This window comes from Aquarana catesbeiana, linkage group LG13, assembly GCF_042186555.1.
Source record: "Aquarana catesbeiana isolate 2022-GZ linkage group LG13, ASM4218655v1, whole genome shotgun sequence".
Lineage (NCBI taxonomy): Eukaryota > Metazoa > Chordata > Amphibia > Anura > Ranidae > Aquarana > Aquarana catesbeiana.
The window spans coordinates 51,543,309-51,562,755 of record NC_133336.1 but is presented as its reverse complement, the minus strand read 5'-3'; the positions used below and the strand labels follow the sequence as shown (position 1 = coordinate 51,562,755).

Genomic DNA, 19,447 nt, shown 5'->3' with positions numbered 1-19,447 from the left:
TGATGGGGCACAGTGGGAGCGTTTGATGGGCACAGTGGCTGCGTTTGATGGGCACAGTGAGGCTGTAATTGATGGGGTTTTTTTTTCAGAATTTTTCAGTTTGTTTGCGCCCCCCAAAAATTTTGAGCACCAGCTGCCACTGGGCTTACCTGTAGGTAAAAGTGGTGTAACAGGGTTTACAACCACTTTAATCACCGAACCTGGGAGTGGGGGGTCCTGGATGAGACCGCTCAGGCTGACGCGTTTAGAAGGACTGGCCTTCTTTGATGAGGTCTTCCTTCTGCTCTGTCTGCCAATCAGAATGTTCCCTGTAAGCGATTTTGCACACACCACTCCTGATTGGCCCTCTGTCTTCCCCCCTTTCTCTACTATATATGGGACTGCAAAACAAAACTGTGTGACAAAATTATTTAATAATGAATCCTTGTCTGCATTCATTTGATTTTTTATATCTGCCTGAAATTCAGCTTGAGGCTGGGTTCACACCATTGCGAATTGGAAGCAGCTTCCCCGCATCCAATTCGCAACGGCAGGAGATTTTGACCGGCTCTCTTTGGAGCCGGTTCACATATCTCTACAGGGGTCGTTTTGCACAAAAACGCTGTGCATCTTTTGGTCCGTTTCAGGTCCAAATTCAGCCCAAAATCTGGGGCTGAAATCAGATTTGAAATGGTGAACCAGGAAGCACCGGACCCCTGCTGTGAGCTGCATGCGGCTCATATGTGAACCCAACCTTAATGCTTTTATTGGGCACGTTCTGATTAGTCAGAAAAATATGGGTGTGAATTGCCAGCATAAAATGCATGCCCGCTGGTGTATAAACATCACAAAAATGCCACCTGGAGTGAAGTTCACTGAACATTTCCAGTGCACTTGGGTCCCCATACACTGCAAAAATGATATGGTCATTACATCTAGGGATACCAGAATAATTTTAAATACTTGCCTTATTTCACACTCCAGCAGACTCCCTTTGTCTATACGACTGGTCCCCTACAGCCTCTCTAAGCTGGTCACATGCTTGCACCCTACACATACAATATTGGGTTAAATTAAAGTGTTTGTAAAAGTTTGATTAAAAAAAAATACTAACCTGCTCGTGCATGCTTGCTCCCGAACCTCCTCTGAGACACACAGAGCACACCTCGGACACGCCCCCTTCTATCTTCCTGGCTGCGATTGACAGCAGCGGCTCCCGCTGCAGTGTCGCAGCCAATGAGGAAGCAGGGACCTGGGAGAGCTTCTGCTCTTGTGCACATCACTGGATTGGGATCAGGCAAGTGTAAGGGGGGGGGGGGGCTACAGGGGGAGCTGCCCACTAAAAGCATGAAGATAAAATACCTTCAGCCTTTTGGACCACTTTAATATTAAACCCTGAGCAGGACTCTTTGCTTTCACGAACCGTGAGCAGGCACTTTTTATTGCAGAAGAGACATGCCTCATCTGTAAAAAAATACACCTACCTGCCTGCTCACCAGGGGCGGCCCGTCCATTAAGAGCGCACGGGCGCCGCCTCCCCCTATCCATGCATCCGGCCCCATTCAGGACACCGGATGCATGGATTCCAAATGCAAGGGTGTTTTTTCTTTGAAGCTCTGGTTAGAGCAAGAGGCTCTAATTGGCTTCAATATAGTGTTGGCTCGGAGCCTGATGAATCACTCACAGCCCACCCAGGTGTGTTACAACAACGAAAGGAGACATAGGACACGGACCTCTCCATAGTGCTGAAACCATGTTTTCAGTCAGTGGCCTGGAAATAAATTTGTGATTTCAGTGGCTGCGTACTCATTCCAGGTAAGTGACCCCAAAATATCGAAGCCTGAGACAGCCAGCCAATTAGCATTTTTGGAAAAGGCAGCTCCCATATTTGTCTCAATACAGGTTTGCTTTAAGATGTAAAAATAGGAATGCAAAAAAAATATTTAGTCAATAGAAATCACCCATAAATGATCAGATTGATTTTTGAACAGGTGATGGTGATATTTCCTTTATATGGAATAATAGTCTGTTGTGTTGAAGATGAATTCCAGGAATGGCTTTTTGGTATGGTCACAGCTTGGACCAATATAAGTATGCATATGCCAGACCCAACCGATCCCTGTGGAAGGTGACAATCGCTATAGTAGTCTGGGCTACTACACTGATCACTACTATCTTCCAGATAGCCATGCAGAGAACACTTTGCATTTTTCCCAATTTACGAAAAGCACTCTCTGATTGGATGAAGTAGAGAGCCAGGGTGGTGACATCACAATCTCCACCTTGTTAAATCAGAGAATACTTTTTAACTCATTGAGAGGAATGCAAGGCATGCTGTGAATGCTGCCTGAGCCGAGCAAGCAACCCCCTGTGTACACTATGCACCAGGGCAATGGCTTGGCACAGGACCCAGAAGGTGGCAGCAATCACAGGAGTAGGAGTGACAACTACAGTGATTTTCACCTTCCACAGGCATCCCACCGGTATAGCATAGACATACTTACATTGGTAGCTGGAAAAGTGAACTCCAGGCAGATATAAAAAATACACCTGACAACGAGGTTATGCATTCAATATAGACAATAAGGCTGGATTAAGCCTCGGTTCACACTATGAACTGCATGTGAATCACACTTCATTCCTGTTCAATTCACATGTGATTCAGTGCAGTGCGATTTGAGCCTATTCATTTTGAATAAGCTCAAATCTCACCGCATTGCACAAAAGTCATCCATGCAGCAATTTTGGAACCGCACTGCAACCGGTTCGCATTATACTTTTTTTTTAACCATGAAATCTACAGTATTTGTAGCTGCTGACTTTAATTTTTTTCTGAAGGGGCCTGGAGCTCTGTTTTAACACTGACAGGGGTGCTTACAATGATCAATCTGTTTATGTAAAAAAAAACTTTATTCCAAATGGAAAAACAAAAAACACAGTTTGCTGTAACTGTTTTTATAAAGTACTAGCTGGAGTTTGGCTTTAATTTGTTAGTGTATCTAAATCTGCTAGTGCATCTAACACCCTCCTCCCCTGAAGCTAACAATACTGCTATCCAAAGGTGCCCCCTGCGTGCCTTCATCCAGAGTGGGGGCACTCTAATACAGGAGGTGTATAAAAGTGTAAATAAATGAATGCGCAATCCAATGTGGTGTATATTCAATGAGTAGCTGCCAACATGAGATAAGTGTTCCCACACGGTGACAATATATAAAACAAATGATGTGGCGCTTCCGCAATACAATGAAGTGCAATACAATAAAGAGCATAAACTTCAATAAATAAGTAAATATTTGTGTAAACAATATATTGCAAATATTTAAATGAAGTGTCTGTTTTCTGCATACACAATTCCAATGAAAATATAAAAATTCCAATGAAATATATTGTTTACACAAATATTTATTTATTGAAGTGTATGCATTTTATTGTATTGCACTTTATTGAGGAAGTGCCACATCATTTGTTTTAAATACAGGAGGTGTGTTACTGGCCAAATCACCAGGTGAAAATGGGGGGGAAGTCAAAGAAAAGAAAACGGGTGTAGCCATCACATCTAATGATTGGTAAGCTGCATTATATAATGTTTTGGGTTTAAAGGGGTTGTAAAGGCTCGTGTTTTTTCACCTTAATGCATCCTAGGCATTAAGGTGAGAAAACACCTTGCAGTCACCGGCCCCCCAGCCCCCCGTCTTACTTACCTGAGCCCCAAATTTCCATCGGCTCTCTACGGGTTCCCGGCTTTTGATTGGATAGATTGATAGCAGTGCTGCCATTGGCTCCCGCTGCTGTCAATCAAATCCAATGACGCAGGGGCGTGGCCAAGTCCTGCATTCAGCCTCTATGGACACCAAATGCTGGACTCGGGAGCGCGCCCGCAAGGTAACCCCCTCGGGAGAGCGCTTCTCCAAGGGGGTCATCTAATGCGGGGAGGAGCCGCAACAGCTGCCAAGGGGCCCTAGAAATGGATGTTCGGGGCCACTCTGTGCAAAATGAGCTGCACAGTGGAGGTAAGTATGACATGTTTGTTTTTTAAAACAAATAAAAAACGATCCTTTAGGATCCCTTTGATACCGATTTTTTTTCTTTCCTATGCCCCTAGACCTATACTAGCAGTAAACCCATGCAGTGTGGGCACAGCACTACTGCAAGGGAGAAGTTTCCAGTTTATTGGAATTGGGTTTTATTCACTTGCTGACCACATAACTTAATTATACAGCGGCAGAGCGGCTCTCCTGTGTCGGATCACGTACCTGGTACATGATCTGGCACTTCCGGGTAGGGGGCATGTGCCATTGTGGTCAGCGAGGACAGACACAGAACAGAGCTCTGCCCACTTAAACAAGGCAGAGCTCTGTTCTGTCAGCAGGGATGTGATGGATTTTCTTTCCCTTAGTAAAAACGGCACACATAGGAGTTTATTTACTAAAACAAAAGCGTGCAAAATCTGGTGCAGCTCTGCATGGTAGTCAATCAACTTCTAACTTCAGCTTGTTCAATCAAGCTTTGACAAAAAAAATAGAAGCTGATTTTGTTTTCTCTGCAGAGCTGCCCAAGATTTTGCACTCTCCACTTTTAGTAAATCAAATCCACAGTACACAAAAACACTGGTTAGGCACACATGTAACCCTTTGATCACCCGAGATGTTTAACCCGTTCCCAGCCAGTGTCAGTACATATATTTTTAGCACTTATTACTGCATTAGTGCCACAGTCCTGCTGATCGTTGCCATTACTAGTATAAAACAAGTTATAAAAAAAATCCATAAATATATACCATAGTTTGTAGATGCTATAATGTTTGCACAAACCAATCAATATATGCTTATTGGGATTTCTTTTTTTTTTTTAACCAAAAATACAGTAAATTAGTAAAATAAAATATATCAAAAAATGTGTCCAAATATAAATATTTAAAACACTAATAGCACTTATAAAATCCAAGAGTCTTGGATTTTATAGTGTCAGGCCCTGATCACGCAGCAACCCACACTACTGAATGATGCTGTCGGCTCTCCAGTCTGCCTCACCCGGGAACACCGCTGTAGTGGTGTAGAGGTATATGAGGAGGGAGCGACTTCATCATCCTTATAATTCTATGTATGCTTTTAACATATGTTTTTATTGTAAGTGTACATCTATGAGGAGTTACTGAATAAACACACCTTTTCGAAAAATTGGATTACGCTATGTGCACCCTTTTTTTCTGCTTGTAACGAGCAATATATAGATGGAAAAATGCAGTAATTGCTGATTATAGCCACCTGACATCCATGCACTACCCACCAATATTGGATGAAGATTCACAGAGCCTTGCTGACAACACACCCAAAGATATGCAGTATATCCAGTGAACTTCCTTTGGGGGATTGTCATACAAGTGTCGTGGAGATGGTTAATCATCTGGATTAATGAATTATAACTTGCCTCTAATTCTTTTCTTCTGGAGTGGATCACCTTTAATCTCTTTTTTGCATTTTTGCTTCCTATTTAATCAAAAGTGGACTGTGCAGTCTGCAGTCTAAAGACTCTTTTATTTTATAAGCACTATTAGTGTTTTAAATATTTATATTTGGACACATTTTTTTATATATTGTTTTCCTATTATAGTAGCAGCTTTGTAGATATTGTATCTTTACCGTGAGCGCTGAGGGAGAGATATCTACCATTGTTTGATCATTTGTCATTTGTTTGTTAGTAAAATAAAATATTTACTAATTAGGTGACTTCTGAAGACAATTGGTTCCACTGGATTTTAGTTAGGGGTATCAGAGTAAAGGGGGTTGAATACAAATGCACGCCACACTTTTCACATATTTATTTGTAAAAAATTTGGAAAACCATTTATCATTTTCCTTTCACTTCACAATTATGTGCCACTTTGTGTTGGTCTATCAGATAAAATTCCAATAAAAGACATTTATGCTTTTGGTTGTAACATGACAAAATGTGGAAAATTTCAAAGGTTTTTCAAGGCACTGTATGTAGCAGAATACATATATGCCTAAATTTATGAAACATTTTGATTTTTTTATTTTAATTATGGGATATGTTTTATAGCAGAAAGTAAAACATTTTTTTTTAAATGTTTTTTTTAGTTTATAGCGCAAAAAAAAAAAAAAAAAAAACGCAGAAGTGATGAAAATTCCTTTTTAAAAGAATGTTCTTTTGTGGGAAAAAAACAGCAAATTTAATTTATGTACAGCGTTGAATGACTGAGCAATTGTCAGTTAAAGTAATGCAGTGCCATATTGCAAAGGAAGGGGGGTAAATCTTACCAAGACCAAGTGGTTGAATTTACCCGCTGCCACTTAAAACTGCACTTTTGGGTTGGCTTGCCCCATGAAGAGCAGCAGATGAGGGGCAGCATGATTGCCATTATTCCCCAGTTGTAGCGCAGGCAGAGATGAAAGTGTCAATGGGCTAATAAGGGTGGGGGGGCAGACACCGGGGACAGTAGTGACTAGGGAGAGCAGTGACCAGGGAGACAGCAGTGACCAGGGAGACGGCAGTGACCAGGGACAGCAGTGACCAGTGACCAGGGAGACAGCAGTGACCAGGGAGACAGCAGTGACCAGGGACAGCTGATACCAGAGACAGCAGTGACTAGGGACAGCAGCTAGCAGGGACACCAGTGACCAGGGACAGCAGAGACCAGGGAGACAGCAGAGACCAGGGAGACAGCAGTGACCAGGGAGACAGCAGTGACCAGGGAGACAGCAGAGACCAGGGACAGCTGATACCGGAGACAGCAGTGACCAGGGACAGCTGATACCAGAGACAGCAGTGACTAGGGACAGCAGCTAGCAGGGACACCAGTGACCAGGGACAGCAGAGACCAGGGAGACAGCAGAGACCAGGGAGACAGCAGAGACCAGGGAGACAGCAGTGACCAGAGAGACAGCAGTGACCAGGGACAGCTGATACCGGAGACAGCAGTGACCAGGGGCAGCAGTGACTAGGGACAGCAGCTAGCAGGGACAACAGTGACCAGGGACAGCAGATAGCAGGGACCAGATACAACAGATAGCAGGGACAGCAGTGACTAGGGACAGCAGCTAGCAGGGACACCAGTGACCAGGGACAGCAGAGACCAGGGAGACAGCAGAGACCAGGGAGACAGCAGAGACCAGGGACAGCTGATACCGGAGACAGCAGTGACCAGGGGGCAGCAGTGACTAGGGACAGCAGCTAGCAGGGACACCAGTGACCAGGGACAGCTGATACCGGAGACAGCAGTGACCAGGGGCAGCAGCTAGCAGGGACACCAGTGACCAGGGACAGCAGATAGCAGGGACCAGGTACAACAGATAGCAGGGACAGCAGTGACCAGGGGCAGCAGTGACTAGGGACAGCAGCTAGCAGGGACACCAGTGACCAGGGACAGCAGTGACCAGGGACAGCTGATACCGGAGACAGCAGTGACCAGGGGCAGCAGTGACTAGGGACAGCAGCTAGCAGGGACACCAGTGACCAGGGACCGCAGATAGCAGGGACCAGGTACAACAGATAGCAGGGACAGCAGTGACCAGGGACAGCAGATAGCAGGGACAGCAGTGACCAGGGACAGCAGTGACAGATGCCTGGCAGGGAATGTGCTTGGCTTACAATGAAGACTCTGCCAGTAGGGTTATCTGCTGGTGTGACGTCACGGCCTGAGGACAGCCCTGCTGGGATTGGCTCCTGAGCTGTTCTCTGACAGGCAGCTATTAGCGGAGATGTGCTGTGAGTGTGGGAGTCCCAGGCAGGCACACTATGCAAGGCAGGCAATCCTCCGCACAGGCTCAGCCCAGCTCCAGCCGGCTCAGTACTTCTCCTGCCCCAGCACGGATCATGCCATGTGCTGAGCTCTGCGGACACAATTAAAGTGCTATTCCATTCCTCAGGTGCCTCCATGCTCCTCCGGCAGAGCCGGGCTCCCCCAGCGCATGGTATGCGTCCTCTATGCACGGAGCGGAGCGCTGCTGTAGAGGTGGCGTCGGTGAGCGCTGCCAGGAGTTGATGATCACATGGAGGGATGGTATTCGCTCCTCGCTGCTGATAGATGGGGGCTCCTCCGGCCGGTGTGATGATGGGACAGTGAGGGGGGAGGGGTGCACACACTGAGCTCACTCACATACAAGTGATTTGGGCTTTTTTTTCCTTTTCTTTTCTGCATTGGACAGAACACATCGCCGGCTCCCAGCTCAGGATGGACGGATAGCCGCGTCCCTGCGCCGCTCCAGGGAGCTGGATTCGGCTCACCAACCCCCAAATATGGCTTGCGAGAATTCCCCAGAATCGGGCGCCCCGGAGAGGAAGAACCCCAGCCTGCTGGAGCTGGGGGCTCTGTGCTTGGACTCTGAGATCATTTTTGGATTTACCAGCCACCTGCTGAGGAGGAGAGGGAAGGTAAGTCCCGGGACTTTTCACCGCTTTGTATTGTGCTCTGGCAGCAACCTGTAACCTGCGCTGGGTGGGGAAGTCAGCAAATTGGGGGTTCACCACTGAGGACAGGACATTGGGGGTTCACCACTGAGGACAGGACATTGGGGGTTCACCACTGAGGACAGGACATTGGGGGTTCACCATTGAGGACAGGACATTGGGGGTTCACCACTGAGGACAGGACATTGGGGGTTCACCACAGAGGACAGCACATTGGGGGTTCACCACTGAGGACAGGACATTGGGGGTTCACCACTGAGGACAGGATATTGGGGATTCACCACAGAGGACAGGACATTGGGGGTTCACCACTGAGGACAGGACATTGGGGGTTCACCACTGAGGACAGGACATTGGGGGTTCACCACTGAGGACAGGACATTGGGGGTTCACCATTGAGGACAGCACTCTGGGGGTTCACCACTGAGGACAAGACATTGGGGGTTCACCACTGAGGACAGCACTCTGGGGGTTCACCACTGAGGACAAGACATTGGGGGTTCACCACTGAGAACAGCACATTGGGGGTTCACCACTGAGGACAGCACATTGGGGGTTCACTACTGAGGACAGCCCACTGGGGGTTCACCACTGAGGACAGGACATTGGGGGTTCACCACTGAGGACAGCACATTGGGGTTCACCACTGAGGACAGCACTCCAGGGATTCAGCACCTTGAACAGAACACGAGGGGTTCAGCACCATCAACATCACAAGAGTGGTTCACCACCGTGGACAGCACCATGTACAACACTCTGGGGTTTAGCACCTTGAACAGAACACAAGGGGTTCAGCACCATGAACAGTAGGGTGGGCATTCAGTATCCTGATCATGAACATCACAAGAGGTGGTCACCACCATGGACAGCACCCCAGGGTTCAGCATCATGGGCAGCACTCTCTGGGTTTAGCACCTTGAACAGAAGACTAGGGGTTCAGCACCATGTGGGTTCAGCAGCATGCACAACACTCTGGGTGTTTAGCAATTTGAACATAACAAGAGGGGGTCACCACCATGGACAGCATTCTGGGGGGTTTATCATCTTGATCTGAACACTAGGGGTTCAGCACCATGGACAGTAGGCTTGGGGTTCAGTACCATGAACATCACTAGGAAAGGGAGGGGTATCACCACCATGGACAGCACGCTGGGAGTTCATCACCATGCACAGTAAGATAGGGGTGGGGGTTTGTTCAGCGCCATGGACAACTCACTGAGGGGTTCAAAATCATGGACAGCTCCCATGGAGTGAGGGGGCCAACATCATGGACAGCACAGTAGGGGTTCACCCCCATGGACAGCACACTGGGGGTTCACCATCATGGACAGCACACTGGGGGTTCACCATCATGGACAGCACACTGGGGGTTCACCCCCATGGACAGCACACTGGGGGTTCACCCCCATGGACAGCACACTGGGGGTTCACCCCCATGGACAGCACACTGGGGGTTCACCATCATGGACAGCACACTGGGGGTTCACCCCCATGGACAGCACACTGGGGGTTCACCATCATGGACAGCACAGTAGGGGTTCACCCCCATGGACAGCACACTATGGGTTCATCATCATGGATAGCACAGTGGTGGGTTCAGAACAATGGACAGCACACCGGGGTTTCAGCACCATGGACAGCGCACACTGCCATTCAGCATCGCTCTATCGCCGCATCTGACACCAGTGGCTCAGGATTCTCATGAGGCTCTCGGCTCCCCTTTTGATGTTGCTGCTGGCAGCTTCTCAGCACGTGCTCCAGCCCTTTTTTTAATGCTGGAACACCTGCTGCTTTATACACACCATACGTGCATAGATGGCTTTGATTGTGTCATTGGACATAGGTTAATTGGCTCCTATCTAAATTTGTCCTAGTATATGTATACATGTAAGGCAGGGACCATAGATTGTAAGCTCCTTGAAGACATGATTAGTATGATGCTATATAAATACCTGTAATAAATAAAGATTGAATGACATGTTAAACACATGGTGTATTACATTGTAACGTTACCAGCAGAGCTTTCTTCTTTTATTGCTAGAGTAATTCTGCAAAATGCAACTTTTGTCCTTATTTTTATCAAAGGGTTTCTGAGTCCTAGATAGTAATCAGGTCAATATGAATGTGTCTTAAAAGCTGACAAAGGATGAACATATAAGGTGTAACAGCAAATGATTCATTTATAATACACAGAAGGTGATAGACACATGGCTAGCATTCTGTTTGGCTTTCAAATGAAAAATCTTTTTTTAATTTTATTTTTTGCATTTTAATAGTTTAAGACCACCATGGTGGTAAGCTGAGTCACCTTTTATTAGATGAATTGTATAAAGATGGCCATTGTTGTGGAACTACAAGTCCCAGCATTGTACAAAGGCATTGTGGCAGTTGTAGGTCACCAGCAGCTGACTGTCCTGTTCTAAGGTGTGGCTGTGGGACTGCAAGTGCCTGTATGCCAAAGCAGAGGGCATTCGGGGGCTCGTAGTCCTCTGCGCATGGCGTCATATTAATAAAACACTCTTGAGGTCTTGCCAGGGTAATGGAAGCACCATTACATATTATACCTGATGCTGGCGGTGGAGGAGTGATCTCACTCCAGCATTAAGTCAATCATATGAAATATTTAAAGAAGTTGTTACAGCCTAGCAGGCTTGTGGCAAATAGAGCGCACAGCTCTGCCTCCTTTGGGGACCTGCGCTGCTGCCGCCCCTGCAGGGAAGCTGACGCCTGCTAAGAGTTAATAATGTGGGTATGAAAGTCTGACAGTAGATACCTACAGGGAGGTGGCCAGGGCCCTTCCCTCTCCATCAATCAACATCCACATTTCCCTGAACTTTTTATTCCTTTTATTTTTAATGTTGATTATTCTGGGGGGAAAGAGGGTGTGGAATGGCTAAGACACCTTCTTACATTGCAGATAGACTGTGCTTGTGCAAAGTTTAGAGTTTGTTACATTGTATTTCTTCATAATTGTATCTATGTGGTACATTGTACAGGCATCTGGTAGGCTTTGTCTATGGTTACTGTAAAGTACTCGCTGAAGGTTGGTATTGGGCATCAGCTCCTATCTTGTCTGTGCCCCTTTGCCATGTTAAACCTGCTCCTCCCCTACCCTTTCTTGTCTGCATTTCCCTTCCCCATCCCCAAAACTCTGGTTTAAGTTTCAACAGTCTGGGACTTTTGTGACATGGGCCATGGGGCTCCAAGAAAAAACTGTAGACACCCAAATCTTGCACTGATGAGCTCTAAGAAGCCCTAGAGGGCAGTCTGTATTTGGCTAAACCGACTGCTTTTTAGGCTGTAGCACGTCTATAAACCAGCAATTTTGGAAAATAAGAGTTGGCTGTTTTTTGCATGCTTTCAACCAAATCTGTAAAAAAAAAAAAAAAAAAAATAGCTTCTATTTTCATTTGTGTAGAGGATTGGTAAGATAAGGTTCCAGTCTGTTTTAGGAGGCGGTGCGATATTTACAAGACCTATGAAAGACCAGCCAGTACTTGAGATTGCAATGTGATTTTATACATGCATCCATTAGGGTTACTGATATTAAAGCAGAACTATACTCGCCTCCACTCCAGCGTTGCGGAGTCCCACAGCTCCCTCGCATCTTCGGCCGGTCTGTTTCCGCATTCCGATTGGCCTGACCAAGATGATGTCACTTCTGCGCGTGATGGGAGTTCATTCATCGATAGATGCCAAATTTGTAGAATGAACTGCACATGCAGACAGGCCGGTAACACATTTTAATGTAGAAGAGACATGGGGTTGATTTACTAAAACGGGAGAGTGCAAAATCTGGAAAACCAATCAGCTTCCAGTTTTTTTTTTTGTCAGAGCTTAATTGAACAAGCTGAAGTTAAAATCTGATTGGCTACCATGCAGAGCTGCACCAGATTTTGCACTCTCCAGTTTTAGTAAATCACCCTTATAATGTGTCTCTTCCGTGATAAAAAAAATCCTGGCTGTTCACCAAGTTTTTTTTTTTGTTCACTAAAGTTCCACGTTAAGGTTAGTCCAGTTGGCTTAGCGATGGGGAAGAAAATAGTGCGATAGTAAACTGAAATCTGGTTGCTATGAGTTATTTTCTCTTTGTCCTACTCCGCTGAATAAAGCAATATTGAGAGATGATACCATGTATGTTTCCACCCACTGGTACACCCTCCCATCTCACAGTCTGGTTGCAGACTGCGCTCCTATGACTACAATCTGCCTCTAATATTGCCTTGAGGCTGCAGACACTTAACTCTCCACTAGGGGCGCTGAAAGGCCACGCTGCGCTGGTGCCTCATCCATGCACTCAACTCAGGAGAAGCGAAGCAGAAGAAGAGATGTATTAGATGTAGAACAGATTAAATTTTAATAGCTCTGGCTAACCCCTTCGCTGCTGCGCTGGCCTTTAGGGCATTGCTAGAGCCATGCTGGAGTGTCTCATTATCTCTTTTTAAAATCTTTAAACCAGACACGCATACTCAGGTCCCACAGAGTGACAGCAGGGCTACACAATCTGCCCCAAGGTTGACCATTAAGGAGTGTGCATGCACAGCGTTCATCCAGACTTAGACGACTGCACATATGACTGGAGCACATGTTTTTCTCATTCTGTTTTTTACAAGGACGCTTTTTTTTTTTTTTTTTTTTCTTTCTCACTGTATGGATAATCACCCTCACACCCCCCAGATATGACAGATCCACATTCCTGGGAGCTCCCAGAGGAAGCCAAGCTCCTGAATAATGCATGCTAATCAAAATTTGCGCACAAAGGGACAGACAATGCCACTTTTAAAATAGCACAGGTGTATTATTTATACTGAGAGTATCAAGGGGGGGAAACCAAATGTAATGGCTTCAACAGACCATGTAATGTGTGGAGCCATCGCCGTCCCACTGAGCTGGATTAAATCTGTATGACAAATCTGCCCAGGCTGTACGGGCTTCTGGCCTCGCAGCGACATGCGCCATCCAGAGCCCATGCTGGGCCGGTTAATTGTGGCATGACCAGAGCATATTACAACACTGTTATGGCCTATAAGGCATTTAAATTTAACAATGGAACAGCGCTGAAAGTGCCCATAGAGATTCGATTTCTGTCACTAATTTTGGAAACAACATATTGCTCATCCCATTGTTCATAGGAACAGTTGTGCTTCCAATATATCCAATATCATCCTTGCTCAAAATTGTGCATTTTGATGATCGGCTTTATGAAGTGGTTCCATAAAAGCGTTTATGCCTCACTGTGTTCTCAAAATGTATTTTCAACAATAGAAGAAAGTAAGCTCAGAAAAAGGAAAAAAAAACAATATGGGTATGTTAAAGGAACAATTATGTGTGATGTATTGTCCCTTGTGCACACTTCCTAAAATTGTCTGGGCCCGAGCCAAAGTCTGTGAGGTAGGCCCTCGGTGATTCAGGCATCAATGTACTCTGTGCCGGGACAAGATCATCCAATGCCCAGTGCAAAGAAGCCAAATTGAACCCCCCCCTTCATTAGATGCACGCTTATGAGGAGGAGGAGTGAGGGAGAGAGCACAGACCGCACCTCCTCCCGGCTCTCCCCTCCTCTTCCCTCCCCTCCTCTTCCCTCCCCTCCTCTCCCCTCCTCTCCCCTCCTCTTCCCTCCTCTCCCCTCCTCTTCCCTCCTCTTCCCTCCTCTCCCCGCCACTGTCACTACTCTGTCAGAGAAGGAACTTGTGGCACCCCCCCCCCCCATCCCTACAATACACGCTGCACCCGGGGCTTCTGCCCACCCCTTTTCCTGCATATACTGCTTGTTAAGACTGTTCATTATGTGTTGTCCAGCAATGAACAGAGAGACAAATTTGCATAATTATTGTCTGAATTCTAATTCCTGTTTTATTTTTTTTTTCTGTTGGGAAGTTTTTATATTTATGACCTAAAACCTGTCTGTGGGTCTGTGTAGATGCTCTGGTCCAAAATGTGCATTTCAGCCAACTGGTATTTTTATTTTTTTGTCCATGGTCCCCTTTAATAATGGGCACCAACATAAGGTACCCAACTTCTGACACCCAGGGTTTAGATTTGATTGTTGCAACATCTGTGGGTGTGGGAGCCACAAACAACGAATACTGTTCACCTGTGACAAGAAATGCAATGAAAACTGCTTGAACCTTGCAGGTGATCAAGTCCAAAACTCTATGGGGGGGGGTTACTAGAACTGGAGCATGCAAGTTCTACATAGAAACCAATAAGCTTCCAGGTTTTATTGTCAAAGCTTAATTAAACAAGCTGAATTTAGAAGCTGATTAGCTATCATGCAGAACTGCACCAGATTCTGAGTGCGCCACTTTAAGTAAATCTCCCCCATGTGTAAGACGTGTGATAACCCAAGATACACTGGGTGATACTAAATAGATCATAGTATGGCTGCTGTTTGTTACCAATCACAGTGTTCCTACCAGAAGAGAGCATGCTGGGATTGCTTTACGCTGGCTGCAATGCCATGGCACAGTGGGTGGATAGATAGCCTTGTTTGGATGGATTTTGGCTGTTTTTTTTTTTCGAGTTCCAAAGCCAGACATTTGAAATATAATTCTAAACTGTGTGGTCTGATGGCAAAACTAAAACTATTGAGCCATCATTCAACCTCTACCTAGGCCATCCTACTACTGTCATTGCTAATCACACATCAGCATATAATACCAAGTCCTTTCATAGAACCCTAAAAGACATGCATTGATTGTATAGGCTTTCTTTTATATACTTACATTTTTATTTTTACAATACTGTTGCTTTGGGGTTTAAAATACAGCTAGCCTGTACTGGACCAGCTGTTCTGCCTGGGCCCACATTTGATTTGCTGTCCTAATGCATGCCAGCCTGTCAGTAGTTATGTCCGCCAACAAAGGCATATCTAGCCAGCCTCTAGACTAGTTCAACAGTTTAACTATTAATGTACTTTGTAATGGGCCTTCTTGACAGGTTTATATAAAAGACTCTGCATTTTTAAAGCATTTTACGTTTTCCCAACCTAGTTTAAATTTTTGTTACATAGATAGAATACTTTAAAATTTCATCTGCATCAGACAAATGTGTGATTTTCATTGGAAAGTGCACCATGAAAAGGTGCCTCAGCCTGGGGTTAAACTGCAGGCTGTCATCCTCTGTTAGCTTGAGACAAAATCAGAGAGCATAACAGCATCCAGGGGTACCAGAGGGAATAGAGGTGTCATTCTTATCCATGGACAGTAGATGGCGCTGATGGTCCAGATACTGGTACTGGATCGCAAAGTAGAGAAGGCTTTTCATATCTGAACACTGCAATTTGAAATGAAAACACTTTTGGATAGAAATGTCTTTACAAGAAGAGAAAAAGTGGTCATTTGTATTATATGAAATATGTTATACAGGTACTGGCATTCACTTTATCCTAAAAAAGAATAATGAACAGAAGGTTACATTGTATACAATGGTATCATGGTATAGTAACTTGGCAAATATTAGGAAGGCTTTAAATACCAATGAAGTATTGATCAATGTCATCTTTAATTCATAAAGTGCAATTACCAAGTGCTTGCAATTAACCCCTCCCCACCCCTCTAGGTCCAGTTTAGCCAAAATCTGTTAATCTACAATCATCTATGTATCTTCTGTCTGGGGAGGCGCATTGCCCCAAAGCTGCCCGCAGACTTGAGAGGGCCAGTTGTTTGTTCATGATTGATCCGACCTTCCTCTGGGCTAGCAGCCTGCAGAGAACGTGGCCAAGCATCTATAAAGCTGTAATGCCACCTTTTTAAAAGTTTAAAGTCAATGGGGGGAAAAAAGGAAATGAATTCTCAGAATTTTAAAAGGAAAGGTCAGGTATGGTAGCCTCCAAATTGTTAGTATGCATCTCCTGTATAGGCAGTCAGTCATTAGGAGAAGAGTGTTCACCTCTTCTGCCTATTCCTCAGCCCATCCCTGGTTTGGATATGCTGTATCATATTTATCATTCCTGCAGGGTTGCAGTTAACACAGCAGGTCTGAAGGGGGCAGCACCAAGCTTCACAATTTTCAATTTCTGGTTAGTGTTGTCTCTGTATTTCCTTTGTGTGACCATTTGTGGATACATTTGTGCATTAAACCTGTACACTATCCTTAGGTAGAAACTGGAGCAGGGACTCTTAGGCTACATTCACACTAACATTTTTTTAAGCTAAAAAAACGCTGGAAAAAAACGCTTGATAAAAAATGCTGCTAATAGCTTTTCCTAGTAGTGTTTTAGAAGCGTTTAGGTGCATTAGCATTTTATTAGCATTTTTACGGTAAAAGGAAAAAATAAAGCCAAAACAAAATGCGATTCATAGCGTTTAGGAGCGTTTCTGCCAAGAAACTCTACAAAAACTTTTTTTTTTCTGCTCCTAGATGCTGAAGCTCAAAAAAAATGCTAATAGCCTAAAGTAGTGTGCATGGACACATAGGATAACACTATTTAGCTTCTAGGAGCAGAAAGAAAATGCTAATCGCTTCTAGGAGCTCAAAAAAAAGGCTAGTGTGAATGGAGCCTTAAGAGGAGTTTCAAGATTCTCTGTAAATCAATGATTGTCCCGCGTGTTTTTCTTTTGTGATCTGTATAGGGGTAGCATGCTGCTTACACAAGAAAACTCCCTGCAAAAAAAAAGATTGACAATCGGGGTGGAGCACAGACAAAAGGCCATCATTATTTACATTTGTCTCCTGTTAGCATCATGCCTTTGTGGATATTCAGCAATCACTGATTGGATAAAGCAATGCTTTTTTCCAAGTGAATCCTAAAACAAAACGGCAGGTGCCAACATTGCAAATTTTCCACTGCTAATTACTAGGCGATATTCATTAAACAATTTCTTACATTGTTTCACTTTAGTGTACATGACGTTTCACATATGATAGGTTTATATTATTTCATTTGTTAAGGTGCAAACTTCTTGGAACTATGTCAACCTAGTAAATGGAACCCGTCTTTTTTAAGTCAGAACAGAGAAATGAGGTGAATATCATAGCCTTGTTCTGCTGCCATCAAGTTTGAAATTAAGACAGTTAGGTCAGCATGCAAGACTATGAACAGTCAAAGCTTAATAATGTTATAAATCAAGGGATTAGTGGTTTCATCTAAAAGCTTCAATAGTTCTCCAAGGCCAGGTCTATGTCTGGATGCTAGGATTATCCCAAATGTTTGTGTAAATGGGGGTCACTGATTATATGCTAGGCCCTGCCACTGTGTGAGTATAGGCAGAAGACACAGGATTCTCAAGGATACAGCTAGAGGGGCTTCAGGATGAGAGTCTGAACAGAGAAGACCGGACTTTCAGTTTTCCCTGGGTTTTGTTAGATCATGGACTAGAGCCTAGAGGGTGTAAAGCCTTGTATTTTTTTTCACCTTAATGCATTCTATGTATTAAGGTAAAAAACCTTCTGTGCTGCATGTGTCCCCCCCCCCCCCACCCCCTTTTACTTCCTGAGCCCCATCTCGATCCAGCGATGTGCATGAGAGCAGTGGCTCTCTTGGCTCTGTCCGGCCTCACTGCACAGATTGATAGCCGCAGGAGCCAATGACTCCTGCTGCTGTCGATCAAATCCTTTGAGCAGGGGACAGGGCCGAGCCACCCTGTCTATGTCAATGGATGTAGACAAGACGGCTCGCGAGCAAGCCCACACGAGTGCCCCCATAAGAAGCAAGTTCCAATAGGGGCACTTCCCGAAGAGGAGGAGCCAGGAGTGCCAACTGGGGACCCCAGAAGAGGAGAATGGGGCCTGCTAAGTATGACGTGTTTATTATTTTAGAGGAAAAAAAGCATGAACCGTGAATGTTTTTTGGGTGGAAAGAAGTCCCCAATCCTGTGTTTAGTTCTTACTGGAGACCTGCCGGTTGTGTGGGTGTGCACACTTGTTATAAGCAAGGCCTGACCATCGCTCAAGGCTTCCTTCAGAAGATGGGCATGTCCTACATCCATAGGACGGGCATACTCCCATCAAGGGACAGGTGTGGGCTCCTGTTTGAACGGGTGCTCCACTCAAGAGACAGCACTCCATGCTGGTGGAAAAATTCCATGTCCAACAGGCTGAGAGGGTTGGGGCGGCTAAGCCAGTCTGGGAGACTGGAAAATCCAGGACAACTAGTTTAGGAGGTGTGAGAGAACCAGGAGATTCCATATTGAGAGGCCAGGAGTGGGCCTGTGCAGCAGGGTGCAGTAACTACAGGCTTGGTGTGCCAGGAGAGCTGGGTGAGATGGTCTGAGGGACCAGTGAAAAAAGCGCAGTGGCATGGCTGAAGAGGGAGCCAAGTGGCTTGGCATTATTTTTGTGTTATTTCTTTTAATAGTGAAAACCCCTGTGTGGGAAAGTTTACTGTTTGAACTTTTACTTTCGCGTTAAATAAAAGTGGGTTGACAAACCCTAAAATGTTTAGACTGGTAAGATCTCATGAAATTACATATTGTGCATTTAAAAGAGCAAAAGCATGTCTGAGGTGACCCTGCAAATGTGCAATAAATAATAATAATAGTTGCTGCAGACTGGAGTGCTGTGATTCATTTCCCTTTCTGACCAGTTTAAATTTGATATTTTGTTTCATAACTTGTGCTAGGAAACTGACACCAGGAGTTTTGTTGTATGTAGGATATCTACGAGGGGTGTTCAAGTTAAACAGGGACTTTTAATTTTATAGGTATAAAAAGGATGCTAGCGTGGCGGTACTACATGCAGTAGTAAGTGGCAAGTGTGTCTTATTACTTATGGCGTCGCACATGTCATGGGCCAGTCCAGAGACTGTGTGTCAATATGGCAGGCAACAGTGTTAGTGCGTGCATGGAATAGCGTGTGGTGATGAAGTTTCTTGTGAACGAAGGCGTAAAACCCGTGGATATCTACAGAAGACTTCAAGCACAGTATGGCAATGAGACATCCAGCTGCAGTAAGAGATTTAAATGATGTAAACATTCAAATGGTGTGTAGCAATAACTCTCGGTGGAGCTGCTGGTTAAAGCGGGCTTGTTACCTTCACTCTCGACACCCCTGCTTCAGCGGCACCGGGTCTAGGGTTCCGTTGAGTTTACCTCTGGATGAT

General features: G+C 45.1%; 1 protein-coding gene across 2 annotated transcripts in view; it reads left to right on the top strand.

The window, feature by feature from the left end:
• The first annotated feature begins 7,682 nt into the window (after nucleotides 1–7,682).
• The window catches only part of KIF26A (kinesin family member 26A), a 224,270-nt gene continuing 212,505 nt past the window's right edge, over nucleotides 7,683–19,447 (top strand). For both annotated transcript variants that reach the window (XM_073609728.1, XM_073609726.1), the window contains exon 1: nucleotides 7,683–8,370. In XM_073609728.1, the coding sequence (XP_073465829.1) occupies nucleotides 8,236–8,370 (135 nt within the window). In that variant the 5' untranslated portion in view covers nucleotides 7,683–8,235. The remainder of the gene's footprint in view (nucleotides 8,371–19,447) is intronic.